General features: G+C 44.4%; 1 protein-coding gene across 2 annotated transcripts in view; it reads left to right on the forward strand.

Annotated features, from left to right (window-relative positions):
* The window catches only part of ITPR2 (inositol 1,4,5-trisphosphate receptor type 2), a 616,651-nt gene that overhangs the window by 82,669 nt on the left and 511,592 nt on the right, over positions 1 to 22,390 (forward strand). For both annotated transcript variants that reach the window (XM_038760705.1, XM_038760713.1), the window contains exon 2: positions 11,928 to 11,998. In XM_038760705.1, coding sequence (XP_038616633.1) covers positions 11,928 to 11,998 — 71 coding nt within the window. The remainder of the gene's footprint in view (positions 1 to 11,927; positions 11,999 to 22,390) is intronic.

Below are 22,390 nucleotides of genomic sequence, written 5' to 3' on the forward strand. Positions count from 1 at the left end.
GTGCTCTGATGTATTGTACTCTCCAGGTGCTTAGCCCAGTGCTCTGCACATAGTAAGTGCTCAATAAATACCACTGATTGATGAGAGGACAGTTAATAATAATAATAATAATGTTAGTATTTGTTAAGCGCTTACTATGTGCCAAGCACTGTTCTAAGCGCTGGGGTAGATACAAGGTCATCAGGCCCAGAGAAGTTGTGACTTGCCACTTAATAATAATAATAATAATAATAATAATAATAATAATGGCATTCGTTAAGCGCTTACTATGTGCAAAGCACTGTTCTAAGCGCTGGGGAGGATACAAGGTGATTAAGTTGTCCCACGTGGGGCTCACAGTCAATCCCCATTTTACAGGTGAGGTAACTGAGGCTCAGAGAAGTTAAGTGACTTGCCCAAGGTCACACAGCAGACATTTGGCAGAGCCGGGATTCGAACCCCTTACCTCCGACTCCAAAGCCCGTGCTCTTTCCACTGAGCCACGTGCCTGCTGTGTGGTCTTGGCCAAGTGACTTGACGTCTCTGACCTTCAGGGTATTCATGTTTAAAGCAGCATGGCTTAGTGGAAAGAGGCCGGGCTTGGGGTCAGAGGTCGTGGGTTCTAATCCCGGCTCTGCCGCTTGTCAGCTGTGTGACTTTGGGCAAGTCACTTTACTTTTCTGGGCCTCAGTGACCTCATCTGTAAAAAGGGGATTAAGACTGTGAGCCCCACGTGGGACAACCTGATGACCTTGTATCTACCCCAGCGCTTAGAGCAGTGCCTGGCATATAGCACTTAATAAATACCATTATTATTATTAAAATGGGGATTCAGTATCTGATCTTCTTCCTATCTTCCTACTTAATAATAATAGTGATGGCATTTATTAAGCGCTTATTATGTGCCAAGCACTGTTCTAAGTATTGGAGAGGTTACAAGGTGATTGGTTGTCCCACGGGGGGACTCACAGTCTTAATCCCCATTTTACAGATGAGGTAACTGAGGCCCAGAGAAATTAAGTGACTTGCCCAAAGTCACGCAGCTGACAATTGGCGGAGCCGGGATTTGAACCCATGACCTCTGAATCCAGAGTCCGTGCTCTTTATATGGTGCCAACTTGTACTTCCCAAGCGCTTAGTACAGTGCTCTGCATCATCATCATCATCAATCGTATTTATTGAGCGCTTACTGTGTGCAGAGCACTGTACTAAGCGCTTGGGAAGTACAAATTGGCAACATATAGAGACAGTTCCTACCCAACAGTGGGCTCACAGTCTAGAAGGGGGAGACAAAACCAAACATACTAACAAAATAAAATAAATAGAATAGATATGTACAGGTAAGCGCTCAGTAAATACTATTGATTGATTTTCCACTGAGCCACGCTGCTTCTCTGCTTAGACTTTGAGCACATTTGGAACAAGGACTGGGTCCCACTTAAGTATCTTGTATCTACCCCAGTGCTTAGTACAATGCTTCACACACAATGAGCTTATTCATTGTTGCATTGTGCTTTCCCAAGCGTTTAGTACAGTGCACTGCACACGGTAAGCTCTCAATAAATACTATTGAATGAATAAGCGGTCAGGGAAGCAGTGTGGCCTAAGTGGATAGAGCACGGGCTTGGGAGCCAGAAGACCTGAGTTCTAATCCTGGCTCCTCCATTCGTTGTGTGTGACCTTGAGCCAGTCACTTCTCTGTGCCTCAGTTTCTTTCACTGCCAAATAGGTATTCAATACCTGTCCTCCCTCTTACTTGGACTGGGAGCCCCTTGTGGGATGGGGGCTGTATCCGGTCTGAATAATCCGTATGAGCAAGTGCTTAACAAATGCCATTAAAAAACAAATAAGCAACATTGAATGATCAGTCTAGAAGGGGGAGACAGAGAACAAAACCAAACATACTAACAAAATAAAATAAATAGAATAGATATGTACAAATAAAATAAATAAATAGAGTAATAAATATGTACAAACATATATACATATATTACATAATAATAATAATGATAATAATTGTGGTATTTGTTAAGCGCTTACTATATGCCAAGCACGGTTCCAAGAGCTGGGGGAGATACAAAGTAATCAGGTTGTCCCACGAGGGGCTAACAATCTTCATCCCCATTTTACAGATGGGGGAACTGAGGCACAGGGAAGTTAAGTGACTTGCCTTGCCTTGCCTAAGTGACTTGACTTGTACTAAGTGCTTGGGAAGTACAAATTGGCAACATATAGAGACAGTCCCTACCCAACAGTGGGCTCACAGTCTAAAAAGTTACTTTCCAAAGTTACTGGGAAAACCTACGGTTTATTTTTCTTTTATTAGTTGAGGTGAACGCGTGTAACTTACTGTAAACTTCCTGTAGGCCATAACCACCTCTAAAGGAAATAGCAGGGGTTAAAGGGCTTTGTGGTTGATAAGCTTGTTTTGCTGCTTTCGGTGTTAAAATCTCCCAGGTCTGAGGTTTGGGTGTGATCTTCTCCTGCAGAGAGAAACTTGGTGCGTCTTGGCGCCCGGGGAAGAGTTTTGAGGGAAAGGTGGGGACGGAGTAGAGAGACCAGAAGAGTCAATCAATCAGCATCATTTCTATAAAAACGTGCAGGTCATGTCACCCCTCCCTCCTCAAAAAACTCCCGTAGTTGCCCATCCACCTCCGTATCAAGCAAAAACTCCTCACCATTGGCTTTAAAGTTGTCCGTCACCTCGCCCCCTCCTACCTGTGGGACTTTGGGCAAGTCACTTCACTTCTCTGTGCCTCAGTTACCTCATCTGTCAAATGGGGATTGAGATTGTGATCACCTTGTAACCTCCCCAGTGCTTAGAACAGTGCTTTGCACATAGTAAGCGCTTAATAAATCCCGTCATTATTATTATTACTTCACCTCCCTCCTCTCTTTCTACATCCCAGCCCGCACACTCCCCTGGTGATAATAATAATAATGTTGGTATTTGTTAAGCTCTTACTACCATCATCATCATCATCGTCAATCGTATTTATTGAGCACTTACTATGTGCAGAGCACTGTACTAAGCGCTTGGGAAGTACAAATTGGCAACATATGGAGACAGTCCCTACGCAACAGTGGGCTCACAGTCTAAAAGGGGGAGACAGAGAACAAAACCAAACCAAACGGTGCCGAGCACCGTTCTAAGCGCTGGGGGTAGTTACTGGTTAATCAGGTTGTCCCACGTAGGGCTCACGGTCTCAATCCCCATTTTACAGATCAGGTGACTGAGAAGTGAAGTGACTTGCCCAGAGTCACACAGCTGACAAGTGGCGGAGGTGGGATTAGAACCCACAGCTTTTGTTAGTATGTTTGGTTTTGTTCTCTGTCTCCCCCTTTTAGACTGTGAGCCCACTGTTGGGTAGGGACTGTCTCTATATGTTGCCAACTTGGACTTCCCAGGTGCTTAGTACAGTGCTCTGCACACAGTAAGCGCTCAATAAATGCGATTGATTGATTTAATATGTTCAGGACTATTCTATTTATTGTGCCAATGATGTGCATTTAGCTTTAATTCTGTTTGTTCTGATGACTTGACACCTGTCCACGTGTTTTGTTTTGTTGTCTGTCTCCCCCTTTAAGACTGTGAGCCCGTTGTTGGGTAGGGACCGTCTCTAGATGTTGCCAACTTGGACTTATTTATTCTATTTATTTTATTTCGTTAATATGTTTTGTTTTGTTGTCTGTCTCCCCCTTCTAGACTGTGAGCCTGCTGTTGGGTTGGGACTGTCTCTATATGTTGCCAACTTGGACTTCCCAAGTGCTTAGTACAGTGCTCTGCACACAGTAAGCGCTCAATAAATGTGATTGATTGATTGATTGATTGACGTTGATTCCGAAACCCGGGTTCACTGGGCCTCCATCTCGTCTGTCCCGCCGCCAACCCCAGCCCACGTCCTTCCTCTGGTCTGGAATGCCGTCCCTCCTCAAATCCCCCAGACAGTGACTATTCCCCCCTTTCAAAGCCTTCCTGAAGGCCCGTCTCCTCCAAGAGGGCTTCCCAGACTAAGCCCCACTTTTCCTCGTCTCCCACTCCCTTCCGCATCACCCTGACTCTGTACTCTTCCCCCCCCTCCATCCCACAGCCCTTCTGTATGTAGCTGTCATTTAATTTATTTATACTGATGTCTGTCTCCCCCCACCACCCCCGGCCTAGACTTTGAGCTCGTTATGGGCAGGGAATGTCTCCGTTTGTTGTTGTACTGTACTTCCCCAAGGGCTCAGTAAAGTGCTCTGCAATCAATCAGTCAATCAATTGGATTTATTGAGCGCTTACTGTGTGCCGAGCACTGTACTAAGTGCTTGGGAAGTACAAGCTGGCAACGTATAGAGACAGTCCCTACCCAACAGTGGGCTCACAGTCTAGAAGGGGGAGACAGAGAACAAAACCAAACATACTAACAAAATAAAATAAATAGAATAGATAGGTACAAGTAAAATAAATAAATAAATAAATAGGGTAATATGTTCAAACATATATACATATATCCAGGTGCTGTGGGGAAGGGAAGGAGGTAAGATGGGGGGGATGGAGAGGGGGATGAGGGGGAGAGGAAGGAACTGCACACGGTAAGCTCTCAACAAATACGATTGAATGAATGAATGGTATTTATCGAGCATTTAATATATGCAGAACATACTATTCTATTTATTTTGCCAATGATGTGCATTTAGCTTTAATTCTATTTGTTCTGATGACTTGACACCTGTCCACATGTTCTGTTTTGTTGTCTGTCTCCCCCTTCTAGACTGTGAGCCCGCTGTTGGGTAGGGACTGTCCCTATATGTTGCCAACTTGTACTTCCCAAGAGCTTAGTACAGTGCTCTGCACACAGTAAGCGCTCAATAAATATGATTGATTGATTTAATATGTTCAGGACATACTATTCTATTTATTTTGCTAATGATGTGCATTTAGCTTTAATTCTATTTGTTCTGATGACTTGACACCTGTCCACATGTTTTGTTTTGTTGTCTGTCTCCCCCTTTTAGATTGTGAGCCCGTTGTTGGGTAGGGACCGTCTCTAGATGTTGCAAACTTGGACTTATTTATTCTATTTCTTTTATTTTGTTAATATGTTTTGTTTTGTTGTCTGTCTCCCCCTTCTAGACTGTGAGCCCACTGTTGGGTAGGGACCGTCTCTAGATGTTGCCAACTTGGACTTATTTATTCTATTTCTTTTATTTTGTTAATATGTTTTGTTTTGTTGTCTGTCTCCCCCTTCTAGACTGTGAGCCCACTGTTGGGTAGGGACCGTCTCTATAGGTTGCCAATTTGTACTTCCCAAACGCTTACTGCAGTGCTCTGCACAGAGTAAGTGCTCAGCAAATACGATTGAATGAATGAATGGTATTTATCGAGCTTTTAATATGTTCAGGACATACTATTCTATGTATTTTGCTAATGATGTGCATTTAGCTTTAATTCTATTTGTTCTGATGACACCTGTCCACATGTTTTGTTTTGTTGTCTGTCTCCCCCTTTTAGACTGTGAGCCCGCTATTGGGTAGGGACCGTCTCTATACGTTGCCAACTTGGACTTCCCAAGCACTTAGTACAGTGCTCTGCACAGAGTAAGCGCTCAAAAAATACGATTGAATGCATGAATAAATAATAATAATGTTGGTATTTGTTAAGCGCTTACTAAGTGCCAAGCACTGTTCTAAGCACTGGGAGGATAAAAGGTAATCAAAGTTTCCCACGTTGGGGCTCACAGTCTTAATCCCCATTTTACGGATGAGGGAACTGAGGCCCAGAGAAGTTAAATAACTTGCCCAAAGTCACACAGCTGACAAGTGGCGGGGTCGGGATTAGAACCCATGACCCTGACTCCCAAGGCCCCACTTTCCACTGAGCCACGCTGCTTCTAAGGTACTAAGTAGTTGGGATAGTACAAGACAACAGAATTGGCACCCCATATTCCCTGCCCTTAACAAGCTTACAATCTAGAGAATCGTTTGAAGTTTTTGACTGTCCATCCTGATCAACTTGTATTGCCGCCAATCATTGTCGTATTTTTATTTATTTATTTATTTATTTATTTATTATTTATTTATTTTTAGACTGTGAGCCCACTGTTGGGTAGGGACTGTCTCTATATGTTGCAAACTTGTACTTCCCAAGCGCTTAGTACAGTGCTCTGCACACAGTAAGTGCTCAATAAATACGATTGATGATGATTTATTGAGTGCTTACTGTGTGCAGGGCATTGTACTAAGCGCTTGGAAGAGTACAACAATACACAGACAGTTTCCCTGCCCACAGCCAGCTTACAGTCTAGAGGAGGTGGGGAGACAGACATCAGTAAAAATAAATAAGTGACAGATTTGGACTTTAGTGCTGTGGGGCTGGGATAGGGGAAGAACAAAAGGAGCAAGTTAGGGCGATGCAGTGCTCAGTACAGTGCCTGGCATATAGTAAGTAGCGTGGCTCAGTGGAAAGAGCAGAAATCAATCGAGTACTAAATACGTACAAACATATACATATATACAGGGGCAACATCAATCAATCAATCAATCGTATTTATTGAGCACTTACTGTGTGCAGAGCCCTGTACTAAGCGCTTGGGAAGTACAAGTCGGCAACACATAGAGACGGTCCCTACCCAACAGCGGGCTCACAGTCTAGAAGAAGCAGCGTGGCTCAACGGAAAGAGCCCGGGCTTTGGAGTCGGGGGTCATGGGTTCAAATCCCGACTCTGCCAACTGTCGGCTGTGTGACTTTGGGCAAGTCACTTAACTTCTCTGGGCCTCAGTTACCTCATCTGTAAAATGGGGATTGAGACTGTGAGCCCTCTGTGGGACAACCTGATCACCTTGTAACCTCCCCAGCGCTTAGAACAGTGCTTTGCATATAGTAAGCGCTTAATAAATGCCATTATTATTATTATTAATAAAGAGCCCGGGCTTTGGAGTCAGAGGTCATGGGTTCAAATCCCGGCTCCGCCACATGTCAGCTGTGCGACTTTGGGCAAGTCACGTAACTTCTCTGTGCCTCATTTACCTCATCTGTAAAATGGGGATTAAGACTGTGAGCCCCCCATGGGACAACCTGATCAGCTTGTAACCTCCCCAGCGCTTAGAACAGTGCTTTGCACATAGTAAGCGCTTAATAAATGCCATCAGTATTATTATTATAGTAAGTGATTAGCAAATGCCATTATTATTATTCTTGGTGTCTGCCCCGAGGAGATATGCGGGGTGGGGGGGAGGCGGTTGTGTGTGTGTGTGTGTGTGTGTGTGTGTGTGTGAGAGAGAGAGAGAGTATGTGTGTGTGTGTTTGTGTGTTTGTGTGTTGGGGGAGTTGGGGAGGGCCGTTGTGGACAGGGACTGTGTCTAGGAAATCTGTTGTAATAATAATAATAATAATAATAATAATTTTGGTATTTGTTAAGCGCTTACTATGTGCAAAGCACTGTTCTAAGCGCTGGGGAGGATACAAGGTGATCAGGTTGTCCCATGTGGGACTCACAATCTTAAACCCCATTTTACAGATGCGGTAACTGAGGCACAGAGAAGTGAAGTGACTTGCCCAGAGTCACACAGCTGACAAGCGGCAGAGGCGGGATTTGAACTCATGACCTCTGACTCCCAAGCCCGTGCTCTTTCCACAGAGCCATGTAATGTCCTCTCCCAAGCGCTTAGCCCAATGCTCTGCACATGGAAAGCGCTGAGTATGTAGCGAAAAGACGGTGAGCCCGTTGTTGGGTAGGGACCGTCTCTATATGTTGCCAACTTGTACTTCCCAAGCGCTTAGTACAGTGCTGTGCACACAGTAAGCGCTCAATAAATACAATCGAATGAATTGAATGAATACAGAGACGGTCCCTACCCAACAACGGGCTCACAGTCTAGAAGGGGGAGACAGACAACAAAACAAATAGATGGGTGTCAATACTGTCAGAATAAATAGAATTATAGCTATATACACATCATTAATAAATAAATACAATTGAAATGAATTGAATGAATATAGAGATGGTCGCTATTCAGCAATGGGCTCACAGTCTAGAAAGGGGAGACAGACAACAAAACAAGTAGACGGGTGTCAATACTGACAGAATAAATAGAATTATAGCTATATACACGTCATTAATAAATAAATACAGTTGAATGAATTGAATGAATATAGAGATAGTTCTTACCCAACAACGGGCTCACAGTCTAGAAGGGAGGGACAGACAACAAAACAAGTAGGAGGGTGTCAATACTGACAGAATAAATAGAATTATAGCTATATACACATCATTAATAAATAAATACAGTTGAAATGAATTGAGTGAATATAGAGACGGTCCCTGCCTACCCAACAACGGGCTCACAGTCTAGAAGGGGGAGACAGACAACAAAACAAGTGGACGGGTGTCAGTACTGACAGAATAAATAGAATTATAGCTATATACACATCATTAATAAATAAATACAATTGAATAAATTGAATGAATATAGAGATGGTCCTTACCCAACAACAGGCTCACAGTCTAGAAGGGAGGGACAGACAACAAAACAAGTAGAAGGGTGTCAATACTGACAGAATAAATAGAATTATAGCTATATACACATCATTAATAAATAAATACAATTGAAATGAATTGAATGAATATAGAGACGGTCGCTACCCAACAACGGGCTCACAGTCTAGAAGGGGGAGACAGACAACAAAACAAGTAGAAGGGTGTCAGTACTGGCAGAATAAATAGAATTATAGCTATATACACATCATTAATAAATAAATACAATTGAAATGAATTGAATGAATATAGAGACGGTCGCTACCCAACAACGGGCTCACAGTCTAGAAGGGGGAGACAGACAACAAAACAAGTAGAAGGGTGTCAATACTGACAGAATAAATAGAATTATAGCTATATACACGTCATTAATAAATAAATACAATTGAAATGAATTGAATGAATATAGAGATGGTAACTATTCAACAAAGGGCTCACAGTCTATAAGGGGGAGACAGACAACAAAACAAGTAGACGGGTGTCAATACTGACAATAAATAGAATTATAGTTATATACACATCATTAATAAATAAATACAATTGAAATGAACTGAATGAATATAGAGATGGTCCCTACCTACCCAACAAAGGGCTCACAGTCTATAAGGGGGAGACAGACAACAAAACAAGTAGACGGGTGTCAATACTGACAGAAGAAATAGAATTATAGCTATATACACATCATTAATAAATAAATACAATTGAATAAATTGAATGAATATAGAGATGGTCCTTACCCAGCAACGGGCTCACAGTCTAGAAGGGAGGGACAGACAACAAAACAAGTAGAAGGGTGTCAATACTGACAGAATAAATAGAATTATAGCTATATACACATCATTAATAAATAAATACAATTGAATAAATTGAATGAATATAGAGATGGTCCTTACCCAGCAACGGGCTCACAGTCTAGAAGGGAGGGACAGACAACAAAACAAGTAGAAGGGTGTCAATACTGACAGAATAAATAGAATTATAGCTATATACACATCATTAATAAATAAATACAATTGAAATGAATTGAATGAATATAGAGATGGTAACTATTCAACAAAGGGCTCACAGTCTATAAGGGGGAGACAGACAACAAAACAAGTAGACGGGTGTCAATACTGACAATAAATAGAATTATAGTTATATACACATCATTAATAAATAAATACAATTGAAATGAATTGAATGAATATAGAGACGGTTGCTACCCAACAACGGGCTCACAGTCTATAAGGGGGAGACAGACAACAAAACAAGTAGAAGGGTGTCAATACTGACAGAATAAATAGAATTATAGCTATATACACATCACTAATAAAATAGAGTAGTAAATATGTACAAAGCAGTGTGGTTCAGTGGTAAGAGCCCGGGCTTTGGAGTCAGAGGTTATGGGTTCAAATCCTGGCTCCACCACTTGTCAGCTGTGTGACTTTGGACAAGTCACTTCACTTCTCTGGGCCTCAGTTCCCTCATCTGTAAAATGGGGATTAAGACTGTGAGCCCCCCGTGGGACAACCTGATCACCCTGTATCCACCCCAGCGCTTAGAACAGTGCTTTGCATATAGTAAGTGCTTAACAAATGCCATCATTATTATTAGAGAAGCAGCGTGGCTCAGTGGAAAGAGCCTGGGCTTTGGAGTCACAGTTTGTGGGTTCAAATTCCGGCTCCGTCAGTTGTCAGCTGTGTGACTTTGGGCAAGTCACTTAACTTCTCTGGGCCTCAGTTACCCCATTTGTAAAATGGGGATTAAGACTGTGAGCCCCCTGTGGGACAATCTGATCACTTTTTAACCTCCCCAGCGCTTAGAACAGTGCTTTGCTCATAGTAAGCACTTAATAAATGCCATTATTATTATTATTATTATTATAAATATCATAAAGTGAGTAATAAATATGTACAAATATATACAAGTGCTGTGGGGAGGGGAAGGGTAAAATGAATAGAATAATAAATATGTACAGATAGACGCAGGTGCGGTCGGGGGACGAAGGGGGTAGAGCAGAGGGAGGGAGTGGGGGCGATGGGGAGGGGAGGAGGAGCAGAGGGAAAGGGGGGCTCAGTCTGGAAATACCGCTGATCATCATCATCATCATCAATCGTATTTATTGAGCGCTTACTATGTGCAGAGCACTGTACTAAGCGCTTGGGAAGTACAAATTGGCAACATATAGAGACAGTCCCTACCCAACAGTGGGCTCACAGTCTAAAAGGGGGAGACAGAGAACAAAACCAAACATACTAACAAAATAAAATAAATAGAATAGCTATGTACAAGTAAAATAAATAAATAAGTAGAGTAATAAATATGTACAAACATATATACATATATACAGGTGCTGTGGGGAAGGGAAGGAGGTAAGATGGGGGATGGAGAGGGGGACGGGGGGAGAGGAAGGAAGGGGCTCAGTCTGGGAAGGCCTCCTGGAGCAGGTGAGCTCTCAGCAGGGCCTTGAAGGGAGGAAGAGAGCGAGCTTGGCGGAGGGGCAGAGGGAGGCCATTCCAGGCCCGGGGGAGGACGTGGGCCGGGGGTCGACGGCGGGACAGGCGAGAACGAGGTACGGTGAGGAGATCAGCGGTGGAGGAGCGGAGGGTGCGGACTGGGCTGGAGAAGGAGAGAAGGGAGGTGAGGTAGGAGGGGGCCAGGGGATGGATGGACAGCCTGGAAGCCCAGGGTGAGGAGTTTCTGCCTGATGCGCAGACTGACTGGTAGCCACTGGAGATTTTTGAGGAGGGGAGTGATATGCCCAGAGCGTTTCTGGACAAAGATAATCCGGGCAGCAGCATGAAGTATGGATTGAAGTGGGGAGAGACACGGGGATGGGAGATCAGAGAGAAGGCTGATGCAGTAGTCCAGACGGGATAGGAGGAGAGCTTGAATGAGCAGGGTAGCGGTTGGGATGGAGAGGAAAGGGCGGATCTTGGCAATGTTGCGGAGCTGAGACCGGCAGGTTTTGGTGACGGCTTGGATGTGAGGGGTGAAGGAGAGAGCGGAGTCGAGGATGACACCAAGGTTGCGGGCTTGTGAGACGGGAAGGATGGTAGTGCCGTCAACAGAGATGGGAAAGTCAGGGAGAGGACAAGGTTTGGGAGGGAAGACAAGGAGTTCAGTCTTCGACATGTTGAGCTTTAGGTGGTGGGCAGACATCCAGATGGAGATGTCCTGAAGGCAGGAGGAGATGCGAGCCTGGAGAGAGGGGGAGAGGTGGTGGTGATGGTGGAGGGATGGCTTCTAGACTGTGAGCCCACTGTTGGGTAGGGACCATCTCTAGATGTTGCCAACTTGGACTTCCCAAGCACTTAGTACAGTGCTCTGCACACAGTAAGCGCTCAGTAAATACGATCGATGGATTGATTGATTGATGGGTTGGCGACCTCGGTGATAGCGGCCATGGCCCACCCAGCCAACGAGCTTGTGTTTTGTGTGTCTCCTCAGGCTGGTGGACGACAGATGTGTGGTACAACCACAGGCCGGAGACCTCTCCAACCCTCCCAAGAAGTTCCGAGGTAGGTGGTAATAATGATAATAATAATAATAATAATGATGGCATTTGTTAAGCGCTTACTCCGTGCAGAGCACTGTTCTAAGCACTGGGGTAGATACAAGGTGATCAAGTTGTCCCATGTGGGGCTCACAGACTTGATCCCCATTTTACAGATGAGATAACTGAGGCTCAGAGAAGTTAAGTGACTTGCCCAAGGTCACACAGCAGACATGTGGCGGGGCCGGGATTCGAACCCATCACCTCTGACTCCAAAGCCTGGGCTTTTTCCACTGAGCCATGCTGCGTCTCTACCGTCCTCGTCCCGCCGTCCCGGAGGGAAACTCTCCCCAACCCCTCAGCCCTCAGAGTGCCAGTGTCCCTTCCCACTCGGATAGGCCGAAATCCCCATCCCGTCCTCCTTTTTTCCTTTTTGGTCGTCGTTAAGCGTTCGCTACGTGCCAGACACTGTTCTAAGCGCTGGGTAGTAACAAGCTAATCAAGTTAGACGTAGTCTCCATCCCTCGTGGGGCTCACGGTCTTAAATCCCCATTTTACAGATGGGGCAGCCGAGGCCCAGAGAGGTGAAGCGACTCACTCAAGGTCATAGAACAGACGAAGGATGGAGCCGGGATTTGAACCCCGGTCCTTCTGACTCCTGGGTCCGCTCTCTATCCGCTAGGCCACGGTGCTTCTCACAGTGTTTGTGTTCCGTGCTCTCCCACGTGGAGAAGCAGCGTGGCTCAGTGGAAAGAGCCCAGGCTTTGGAGTCAGAGGTCATGGGTTCTGATCCTGGCTCCGCCACTTCAATCAAGCAGTCAATCGTATTTATTGAGCGCTTACTGTGTGCAGAGCACTGGACTAAGCGCTAGGGAAGTACAAGTTGGCAACATATAGAGACAGTCCCTACCCAACAGTGGGCTCACAGTCTAGAAGGGGGGGACGGAGAACAAAACCAAACATATTAACAAAATAAAATAAATAGAATAGATATGTACAAGTAAAATAAATAGAGTAATAAATCTGTACAAGCATATCTACATATCTACAGGTGCTGTGGGGAAGGGAAGGAGGTAAGATGGGGGGGATGGAGACGGGGACGAGGGGGAGAGGAAGGAGGGGGCTCAGTTTGGGAAGGCTCCTGGAGGAGGTGAGCTCTCAGTAAGACACTTGTCAGCTGTGTGACTTTGGGCAAGTCACTTAACTTCTCTGTACCTCAGTTCCCTCATCTGTAAAATGGGGATGGAGACTGTGAGTCCCCTGTGGAACAACCTGATCACCTTGTATGTATGTATATATGTATATGTATAAATATGTATATATGTTTGCACATATTTATTACTCTATTTTACTTGTACATATCTATTCTATTTATTTTATTTTGTTAGTATGTTTGGTTTTGTTCTCTGTCTCCCCCTTCTAGACTGTGAGCCCACTATTGGGTAGGGACTGTCTCTATATGTTGCCAACTTGTACTTCCCAAGCGCTTAGTACAGTGCTCTGCACACAGTAAGTGCTCAGTAAATACGATTGATTGATTGTAACCTCCCCAGCGCTTAGAACAGTGCTTTGCACATCGTAAGCACTTAATGAATGCCATCATCATTATTATTCTTGAGCACTTACTGTGTGCAGAGCGTTGTTTTGAGCGCTTTGGAGAGTCCAGTGCACCAGTAAACAGACCCAATCCAACGAGGGGGCAGGTGGAGGAGAGAAGAGGATCATGACGGGGAGGGGGCCGTGTGGGGGTGGGCAAGGGACAATCAATCAATCAGTCAATCATGCTTACTGTGTGTAGAGCACTGTACTAAGCGCTTGGGAAGTACAAGTTGGCAACATATAGAGACGGTCCCTACCCAACAGTGGGCACACAGTCACAGCCACTGTCCCCACCGGGCCTGATGAGAGGACGTCAGGAGGAGGTGGAGTTGGACCAAATGGGGGCCTGCCCCTTCCCTCTCTCCTTTCCTTTCTCCTTCCCTCTCTTCCTTCTTTCCTTCCTCCCTTTCATTCATTCATTCAATCGTAGTTATTGAGCACTTGCCTTGTGCAGAGCTCTGTACTAAGCGCTTGGGAAGTACAAATCGGCAACATATAATAATAATAATAATAGACTGTGAGCCCACTGTTGGGTAGGGACTGTCTCTATGTGTTGCCAATTTGTACTTCCCAAGCGCTTAGTACAGTGCTCTGCACATAGTAAGCGCTCAATAAATACGATTGATTGATTAATAATAATGATGGCATTTATTAAGACTTTTAGACTGTGAGCCCACCTTTTAGACTGTGAGCCCACTGTTGGGTAGGGACTGTCTCTGTATAATAATAATAGTAATGTTGGTATTTGTTAAGTGCTTACTATGTGCAAAGCACTGTTCTAAGCGCTGGGGGAAATACAAGGAGATGAGGTTGTCCCATGTGGGGCTTACAGTCTTAATCCCCATTTTGCAGATGAGGGAACTGAGGCCCAGAGAAGTGAAGTGACTTGCCCAAAGTCACACAGCCGATGATTGGCAGAGCCGGGATTTGAACCCATGACCTCTGACTCCAAAGCCCGGGCTCTTTCCACTGAGCCATGCGTCTTCTCTTAAAATGGAATTTAAGAAACGAAATAAGTCCATCGCAAGAAGCAGCGTGGCCTAGTCACTTAACTTCTCTGTGCCTCAGTTACCTCATCTGTAAAATGGAATTTAAGAAATGAAATAAGGCCATCGCAAGAAGCAGCGTGGCCTAGTCACTTAACTTCTCTGTGCCTCAGTTACCTCATCTGTAAAATGGAATTTAAGAAATGAAATAAGTCCATCGCAAGAAGCAGCGTGGCCTAGTCACTTAACTTCTCTGTGCCTCAGTTACCTCATCTGTAAAATGGAATTTAAGAAATGAAATAAGTCCATCGCAAGAAGCAGCGTGGCCTAGTCACTTAACTTCTCTGTGCCTCAGTTACCTCATCTGTAAAATGGAATTTAAGAAATGAAATAAGTCCATCGCAAGAAGCAGCGTGGCCTAGTCACTTAACTTCTCTGTGCCTCAGTTACCTCATCTGTAAAATGGAATTTAAGAAATGAAATAAGTCCATCGCAAGAAGCAGCGTGGCCTGGTCACTTAACTTCTCTGTGCCTCAGTTCCCTCATCTGTAAAATGGGGGTGAAGACTGTGAGCCCCACGTGGAACAGGGACTGAGTCCAACCTGATTAGCTTGTATCTACCCCTCTAGATTGTGAGCTCCCTGTGAGCCGGAAATGTGTCTGTTGTCACATTGCCCTCTCCCAAGCGCTTAGTACAGTGCTTTGCACACTGTAAGTACACAATAAATACGATTGAATGAACGAATGAATCTACATCAGTGCTTAGTACAGTGCCTGACACATAGTAATAATAATAACAATAACCTTTGTTAAGCGCTTACTGTGTGCAGAGCACTGTTCTAAGCGCTGGGGGGATACAAAGTGATCAAGTTGTCCCACGTGGGGCTCACACTCTTAATCCCCATTTTACAGATGAGGGAACTGAGGCTCAGAGAAGTGAAGTCACTTGCCCAAGGTCACACAGCAGACATGTGGTGGAGTCGGGATTCGAACCCATGACCTCTGTTTCCAAAGCCTGGGCTCTTTCCACTGAGCCACGCTGCTTCTCTAAGCGCTTAGCAAACACCACTAAGAAAACCTCCTCCAAGAGGCCTTCCCAGACGGAGCCCCCTTTCTCCTCTCCTCCTCCCCATCCCGCCGCCCTACCTCCTTCCCCTCCCCACAGCACCTGTAATAATAATAATAATATTAATAATAATAATAATAATAATAATAATAATAGCATTTATTAAACGCTTACTATGTGCAAAGCACTGTTCTAAGCACTGGGGAGGTTCCAAGGTGATCAGGTTGTCCCCCGGGGGGCTCACAGCTTTAATCCCCATTTTACAGATGAGGGAACTGAGGCACAGAGAAGTGAAGTGACTCGCCCAAAGTCACACAGCTGACAATTGGCAGAGCCAGGATTTGAACCTGTATATATGTTTGTACAGTTTTATTACCCTATTTTACTTGTCCATATTTACTATTCTATTTTGTTAATGATCAATCAATCAATCAATCCTATTTATTGAGCGCTTACTGTGTGCAGAGCACTGTACTAAGCGCTTGGGAAGTCCAAGTTGGCAACATATAGAGACAGTCCCTACCCAACAGTGGGCTTACAGTCTAAAAGTGTACTTCTAGCTTTATTTCTATTTATTCTGACGACCCGACACCCGTCCACATGTCTGTCTCCCCCTTCTAGACCGTGAGCCCGTTGTTGGGTAGGGCCCGTCTCTGGATGTTGCCCATTTGGACTTCCCAAGCGCTTAGTCCAGTGCTCTGCACGCAGTAAGCGCTCAATAAATACGATTGAATGTTGGAAATATTGAACTCCTCCTCCCCCCACCAACCTCCATCACCTCAGGCGAAGTAATTTGGCTACCGTGCTATAAAAATAGAATCAGACTTTGAGGTGAGGTTGAGTAAACTTGTAAAAACCTCAGCCACTGTACTGCGGTTGACTTTTGGGGTCTTTTTTTGTCGTCGTCATCATCAATCGTATTTATTGAGCGCTTACTATCTGCAGAGCACTGTACTAAGCGCTTGGGAAGTACAAATTGGCAACATCTAGAGACGGTCCCTACCCAACAGTGGGCTCACAGTCTAAAAGACTTGTCTTCTTTTTTTCTCGAGAACGTAGGGTGTTTTCAACTGACCCGACATTCATCGTGGAAAACGCTTTTTAAACTGCAGCTGAAATGTTTTGGCTCAGTGGAAAAGAGCCCTGGCTTTGGAGTCAGAGGTCATGGGTTCAAATCCCGGCTCTGCCACTTGTCAGCTGCGTGATTTGGGGCAAGTCACTTCACTTCTCTGGGCCTCAGTTACCTCATCTGTAAAATGGGGATTAATCAATCAATCAATCAGTCATATTTATTGAGCGCTTACTGTGTGCAGAGCACTGTACTAAGCGCTTGGGAAGTACAAGTTGGCAACATATAGAGACAGTCCCTTCCCAACATCATCATCATCGATCGTATTTATTGAGCGCTTACTGTGTGCAGAGCACTGTACTAAGCGCTTGGGAAGTACAAGTTGGCAACATATAGAGACAGTCCCTTCCCAACATCATCATCATCAATCGTATTTATTGAGCGCTTACTGTGTGCAGAGCACTGTACTAAGCGCTTGGGAAGTACAAGTTGGCAACATATAGAGACAGTCCCATCCCAACATCATCATCATCAATCGTATTTATTGAGCACTTACTGTGTGCAGAGCACTGTACTAAGCGCTTGGGAAGTACAAGTTGGCAACATATAGAGACAGTCCCTACCCAACATCATCATCATCAATCGTATTTATTGAGCGCTTACTGTGTGCAGAGCACTGTACTAAGCGCTTGGGAAGTACAAGTTGGCAACATACAGAGACAGTCCCTACCCAACAGTGCGCTCACAGTCTAAAAGGGGGAGACAGAGAACAAGACCAAACATACTAACAAAATAAAATAAATAGAATAGATATGTACAAGTAAAATAAATAGAGTAATAAATATGTACAAACATATATACATCAATCAATCAATCAATCAATCGTATTTATTGAGCGCTTACTATGTGCAGAGCACTGTACTAAGCGCTTGGGAAGTACAAATTGGCATCACATAGAGACAGTCCCTACCCAACAGTGGGCTCACAGTCTAAAAGGGGGAGACAGAGAACAAGACCAAACATACTAACAAAATAAAATAAATAGAATAGATATGTACAAGTAAAATAAATAGAGTAATAAATATGTACAAACATATATACATATATACAATATGTGGTGATTAAGATTGTGAGCCCCCCCGTGGGACAACCTGATCACTTTGTTACCTCCCCAGTGCTTAGAACAGTGCTTTGCACATAGTAAGTGCTTAATAAATGCTATTATTATTATTATTATTTTAGCAGGAATGTTCGAAGTATAACTAGATTTGGACCTAATGGTTACAAAAGCGGAGCTCTGAGACTGAACTTTCTACAGCAGAACTATTTGACTGAAATAATACTTCTCAGAACATCAGCATCTTAATAATAATGATGGGGTTGGTTGAGCGCTCACTGTGTGCCAAGCACTGTTCTAAGCGCTGGGGTAGATACAAGGTAATCAGGTTGTTCCACCTGGGGCTCACAGTCTTCATCCCCATTTTGCAGATGAGGTAACTGAGGCACAGAGAAGTTAAGTGACTTGCGCAAAGTCACACAGCTGATAAGTGGCAACGCTGGGATTAGAACCCACGACCTCTGACTCCCAAGCCTGGGCACTTTCCACTGAGCCACGCAGCATCTTGACTGGTGTAGTGGAAAGAGCCCGTGCCTGGGATTCAGAAGGGTACGAGTTCTAATCCTCGCTCCACCACTTGTCTGCTGTGTGACCTTGGACAAGTCACTTCACTTCTCTGTGCCTCAGTTACCTCATCTGTCAAATGGGGATTGAGACTGTGAGCCCCTGGGACAGGGACTGTGTCCAACCCGATTGGCTTGTATCCACCCCAGCACTTAGTAATATAATAATAATAATAATAATGGCATTTATTAAGCGCTTACTATGTGCAAAGCACTGTTCTAAGCGCTGGAGAGGTTACAAGATGATCAGGTCCCACGCGGGGGCTCACAGTCTTCATCCCCATTTTACAGATGAGGTAACTGAGGCACAGAGAAGTTAAGTGACTTGCCCAAAGTCACACAGCTAATTGGCGGAGCCAGGATTTGAACCCATGACCTCTAACTCCAAAGCCCGTGCTCTTTCCCACTGAGCCACACTGCTTCTCTAAAATTTGGTATTTGTTAAGCGCTTCCTATGTGCAAAACACCGTTCTAAGCGCTGGGGAGGATACAAGGTGATCAGGGTGTCCCATGTGGGGCTCACAATCTTAATCCCCATTGTACAGATGAGGTAACTGAGGCACAGAGAAGTTAAGTGAATTGCCCAAAGTCACACAGCTGACAAGCGGCTGCTCAGGGATTTGAACCCATGACCTTTGACTCCCAAGCCCGTGCTTTTTCCACTGAGCCACGCTGCTTCTTAGTACAGTGTCTGGCACCTAGTAAGCGCTTAAAGAATACCATAATTATTATTATCATTGTAGCCAAATATATAGCCAAGCACTGCAGGCACTGCAGGCAATGTGTTTGTATTTTGTCGTATTAGACTCTCCCAAGCATTTAGTACAGTGCTCTGCACACAGTAAGGGCTCAATAAATCCAGTTGACTGGCTATATGTTTCTGAGAGCAAAAAGTGGCACGATGATGATGATGGTATTTGTTAAGCGCTTACTATGTGCAAAGCACTGTTCTAAGCGCTGGGGAGGTTACAAGGTGATCAGGTTGGCCCACGGGGGGCTCACAGTTTTAATCCCCATAAGAATAATAATAATAATAATAATGGTATTTGTTAAGTGCTTACTGTGTGCGGTGTTGTTTGATTACTCAGTTTTCGTATCTGGTCATCTCCCCTCCAGTCTCATATTATTTGCTTTTGTGAAATTGTCATGGTGTTTGTAAAACACGTTGTGCCAAGCCCTGGGGTAGATACAGGATTATCCAGTCAGATGCAGCCCATGACTCTCATGGAGGAAAAACACAGATTTAACCCCCAATTAACATATTCCCTGCCCACAGGGGAAGCAGAAAGCAGGGGACCTGGGTTCTAATTCTGGTTCTGCCATTTCAATCAATCAATCAATCAATCGTATTTATTGAGTGCTTACTGTGTGCAGAGCACTGTACTAAGCGCTTGGGAAGTACAAGTTGGCAACATCTAGAGATGGTCCCTACCCAACAGTGGGCTCACAGTCTAAAAGGGGGAGACAGAGAACAAAACCAAACATACCAACAAAATAAAATAAATAGAATAGATATGTACAGGCAAAATAAATAAGTAAATAGAGTAATAAATAAGTACGAACATATATACATATATACAGGTGCTGTGGGGAAGGGAAGGAGGTAAGATGGGGGGATGGAGAGGGGGACGAGGGGGAGAGGAAGGAAGGTCTGCTGTGTGACCTTGGGCCAGTCATTTAACTTTTTTAATGGTATTTGCTAAGCGCTTACACTGTGCCAGGCTCTGTGCTAAACAATGGGGTAGATACAAGATAAATACCTTGGACACAGTCTCTGTCTCACTTAGGGCTCACATTATTGGGCCTCATTTTTTGGATGAGGTCACTGCGGCCCAGAGAAGTGAAGTGACTTGTCCAAGGTCACACAGCAGGACAAGTGGAGGAACCGGGATTAGAACCCAGGTCATCATCATCATCAATCGTATTTATTGAGCACTTACTGTGTGCAGAGCACTGTACTAAGCGCTTGGGAAGTACAAATTGGTAACATATAGAGACAGTCCCTACCCAACAGTGGGCTCACAGTCTAAGAGGGGGAGACAGAGAACAAAACCAAACATACTAACAAAATAAAATAAATAGAATAGATATTTACAAGTAAAATAAATAAATAGAGTAATAAATATGTACAAACATATATACATATTTACAGGTGCTGTGGGGAAGGGAAGGAGGTAAGATGGGGGGGATGGAGAGGGGGACGAGAGGGAGAGGGGGAGGTCCTTCCGACTCCCAAAGCCTGTGCTCTATCCAGTAGGCCACACTGCTTCTAAAGTAGGGATTCAATTCCCATTCTCCCTCCTAAATGTGGGCTCTAATCCCGGCGCTGCCACGTGTCTGCTGTGTGACCTTGGGTCAGTCACTTCACTTCCCTGGTCCTCAGTTCCCTCATCTGTGAAATGGGGATTGAGACTGGGAGCCCTGTATGGGACAGGGACTGTGTCCAACCTTCCTTCAATCGTATTTATTGAGCGCTTACTGTGTGCGGAGCACTGTACTAAGCACTTGGGAAGTACAAGTTGGCAACATCTAGAGACGGTCCCTACCCAGCAGCGGGCTCAATCAATCAATCAATCAATCAATCGTATTTATTGAGCGCTTACTGTGTGCAGAGCACTGTACTAAGCGCTTGGGAAGTAGCAGTTGGCAACATATAGAGACAGTCCCTACCCAACAGCGGGCTCACAGTCTAAAAGGGGGAGACAGAGAACTAAACAAAACATATTAACAATATAAAATAAATAGACTATGTACAAGTAAAATAAATAAATAAATAGAGTAATAAATGCATAAAAACATACATACATATATACAGGTGCTGTGGGAAGGGAAGGAGGTAAGGCGGCGGGGGGGGAAACCTGATTAACTTGTATCTACTCCACTGCTTAGAACAGTACTTGGCACACAGGAAGCGCTTAATAAATGCCACAATAGTGGTGTAGTGGCTAGACCACGGGCCTGGGAATCAGAAGGGCGTGAGTTCTAATCCTGACTCCATCACTTGTCTGCTGTGTGACCTTCGACAAGTCACTTCACTTCTCTGTGCCTCAGTTACCTCATCTCGAAAAGGGGGATGTAGACTGTGAGCCCCACGTGGGACAGGGACTGTGTCCCACCCAATTTGCTTGCATCCAGCCCAGCACTTAATACAGTGCCTGGTGCATTCATTCATTCATTCAATTGAATATAATATGAATATATGAATATATTGTGGGCAGGGATTGTCTCTATTTGTTCCTGAACTGTACTATCCGAGGGCTTAGTACATTCATTCATTCAATCCTATTTATTGAGCGCTTACCGTGTGCAGACCACTGTACTAAGCGCTTGGGAAGTCCAAGTTGGCAGCATATAGAGACGGTCCCTACCCAACAGCGGGCTCACAGTCTAGAAGGGGGAGACAAACAAGAAAACGTATTAACAAAATAAAATAAATAGAATAAATATGTACAAATAAAATAAATAAATAGAGTAATAAATACGTACAAACATATATACACATATACAGGTGCTGTGGGGAGGGGAAGGAGGTAAGGCGGGGGGATGGGGAGTGGGGGAGAGGAAGGAGGGGGCTCAGTCATTATTATCAATCAATCAATCAGTCGTATTTATTGTGTGCTTACTGTGTGCAGAGCACTGTACTAAGCGCTTGGGAAGTACAAGTTGGCAACATATAGAGACGGTCCCTACCCAACAGTGGGCTCACAGTCTAAAAGGGGGAGACAGAATTATTATTATGATTTGGCAGTTCCTGGTACATAGTACCAGGCCTTCCCAAACTGAGCCCCCTCTTTCCTCTCCCCCTCGTCCCCCTCTCCATCCCCCCGTCTTACCTCCTTCCCTTCCCCACAGCACCTGTATATATGTATATATGTTTGTACATATTTATTACTCTATTTATTTTACTTGTACATATCTATTCTATTTATTTTATTTTGTTAGTATGTTTGGTTTTGTTCTCTGTCTCCCCCTTTTAGACTGTGAGCCCACTGTTGGGTAGGGACTGTCTCTGTATGT

Source organism: Tachyglossus aculeatus, chromosome 2 (assembly GCF_015852505.1).
Source record: "Tachyglossus aculeatus isolate mTacAcu1 chromosome 2, mTacAcu1.pri, whole genome shotgun sequence".
In the NCBI taxonomy this organism is placed as follows: Eukaryota; Metazoa; Chordata; class Mammalia; order Monotremata; family Tachyglossidae; genus Tachyglossus; species Tachyglossus aculeatus.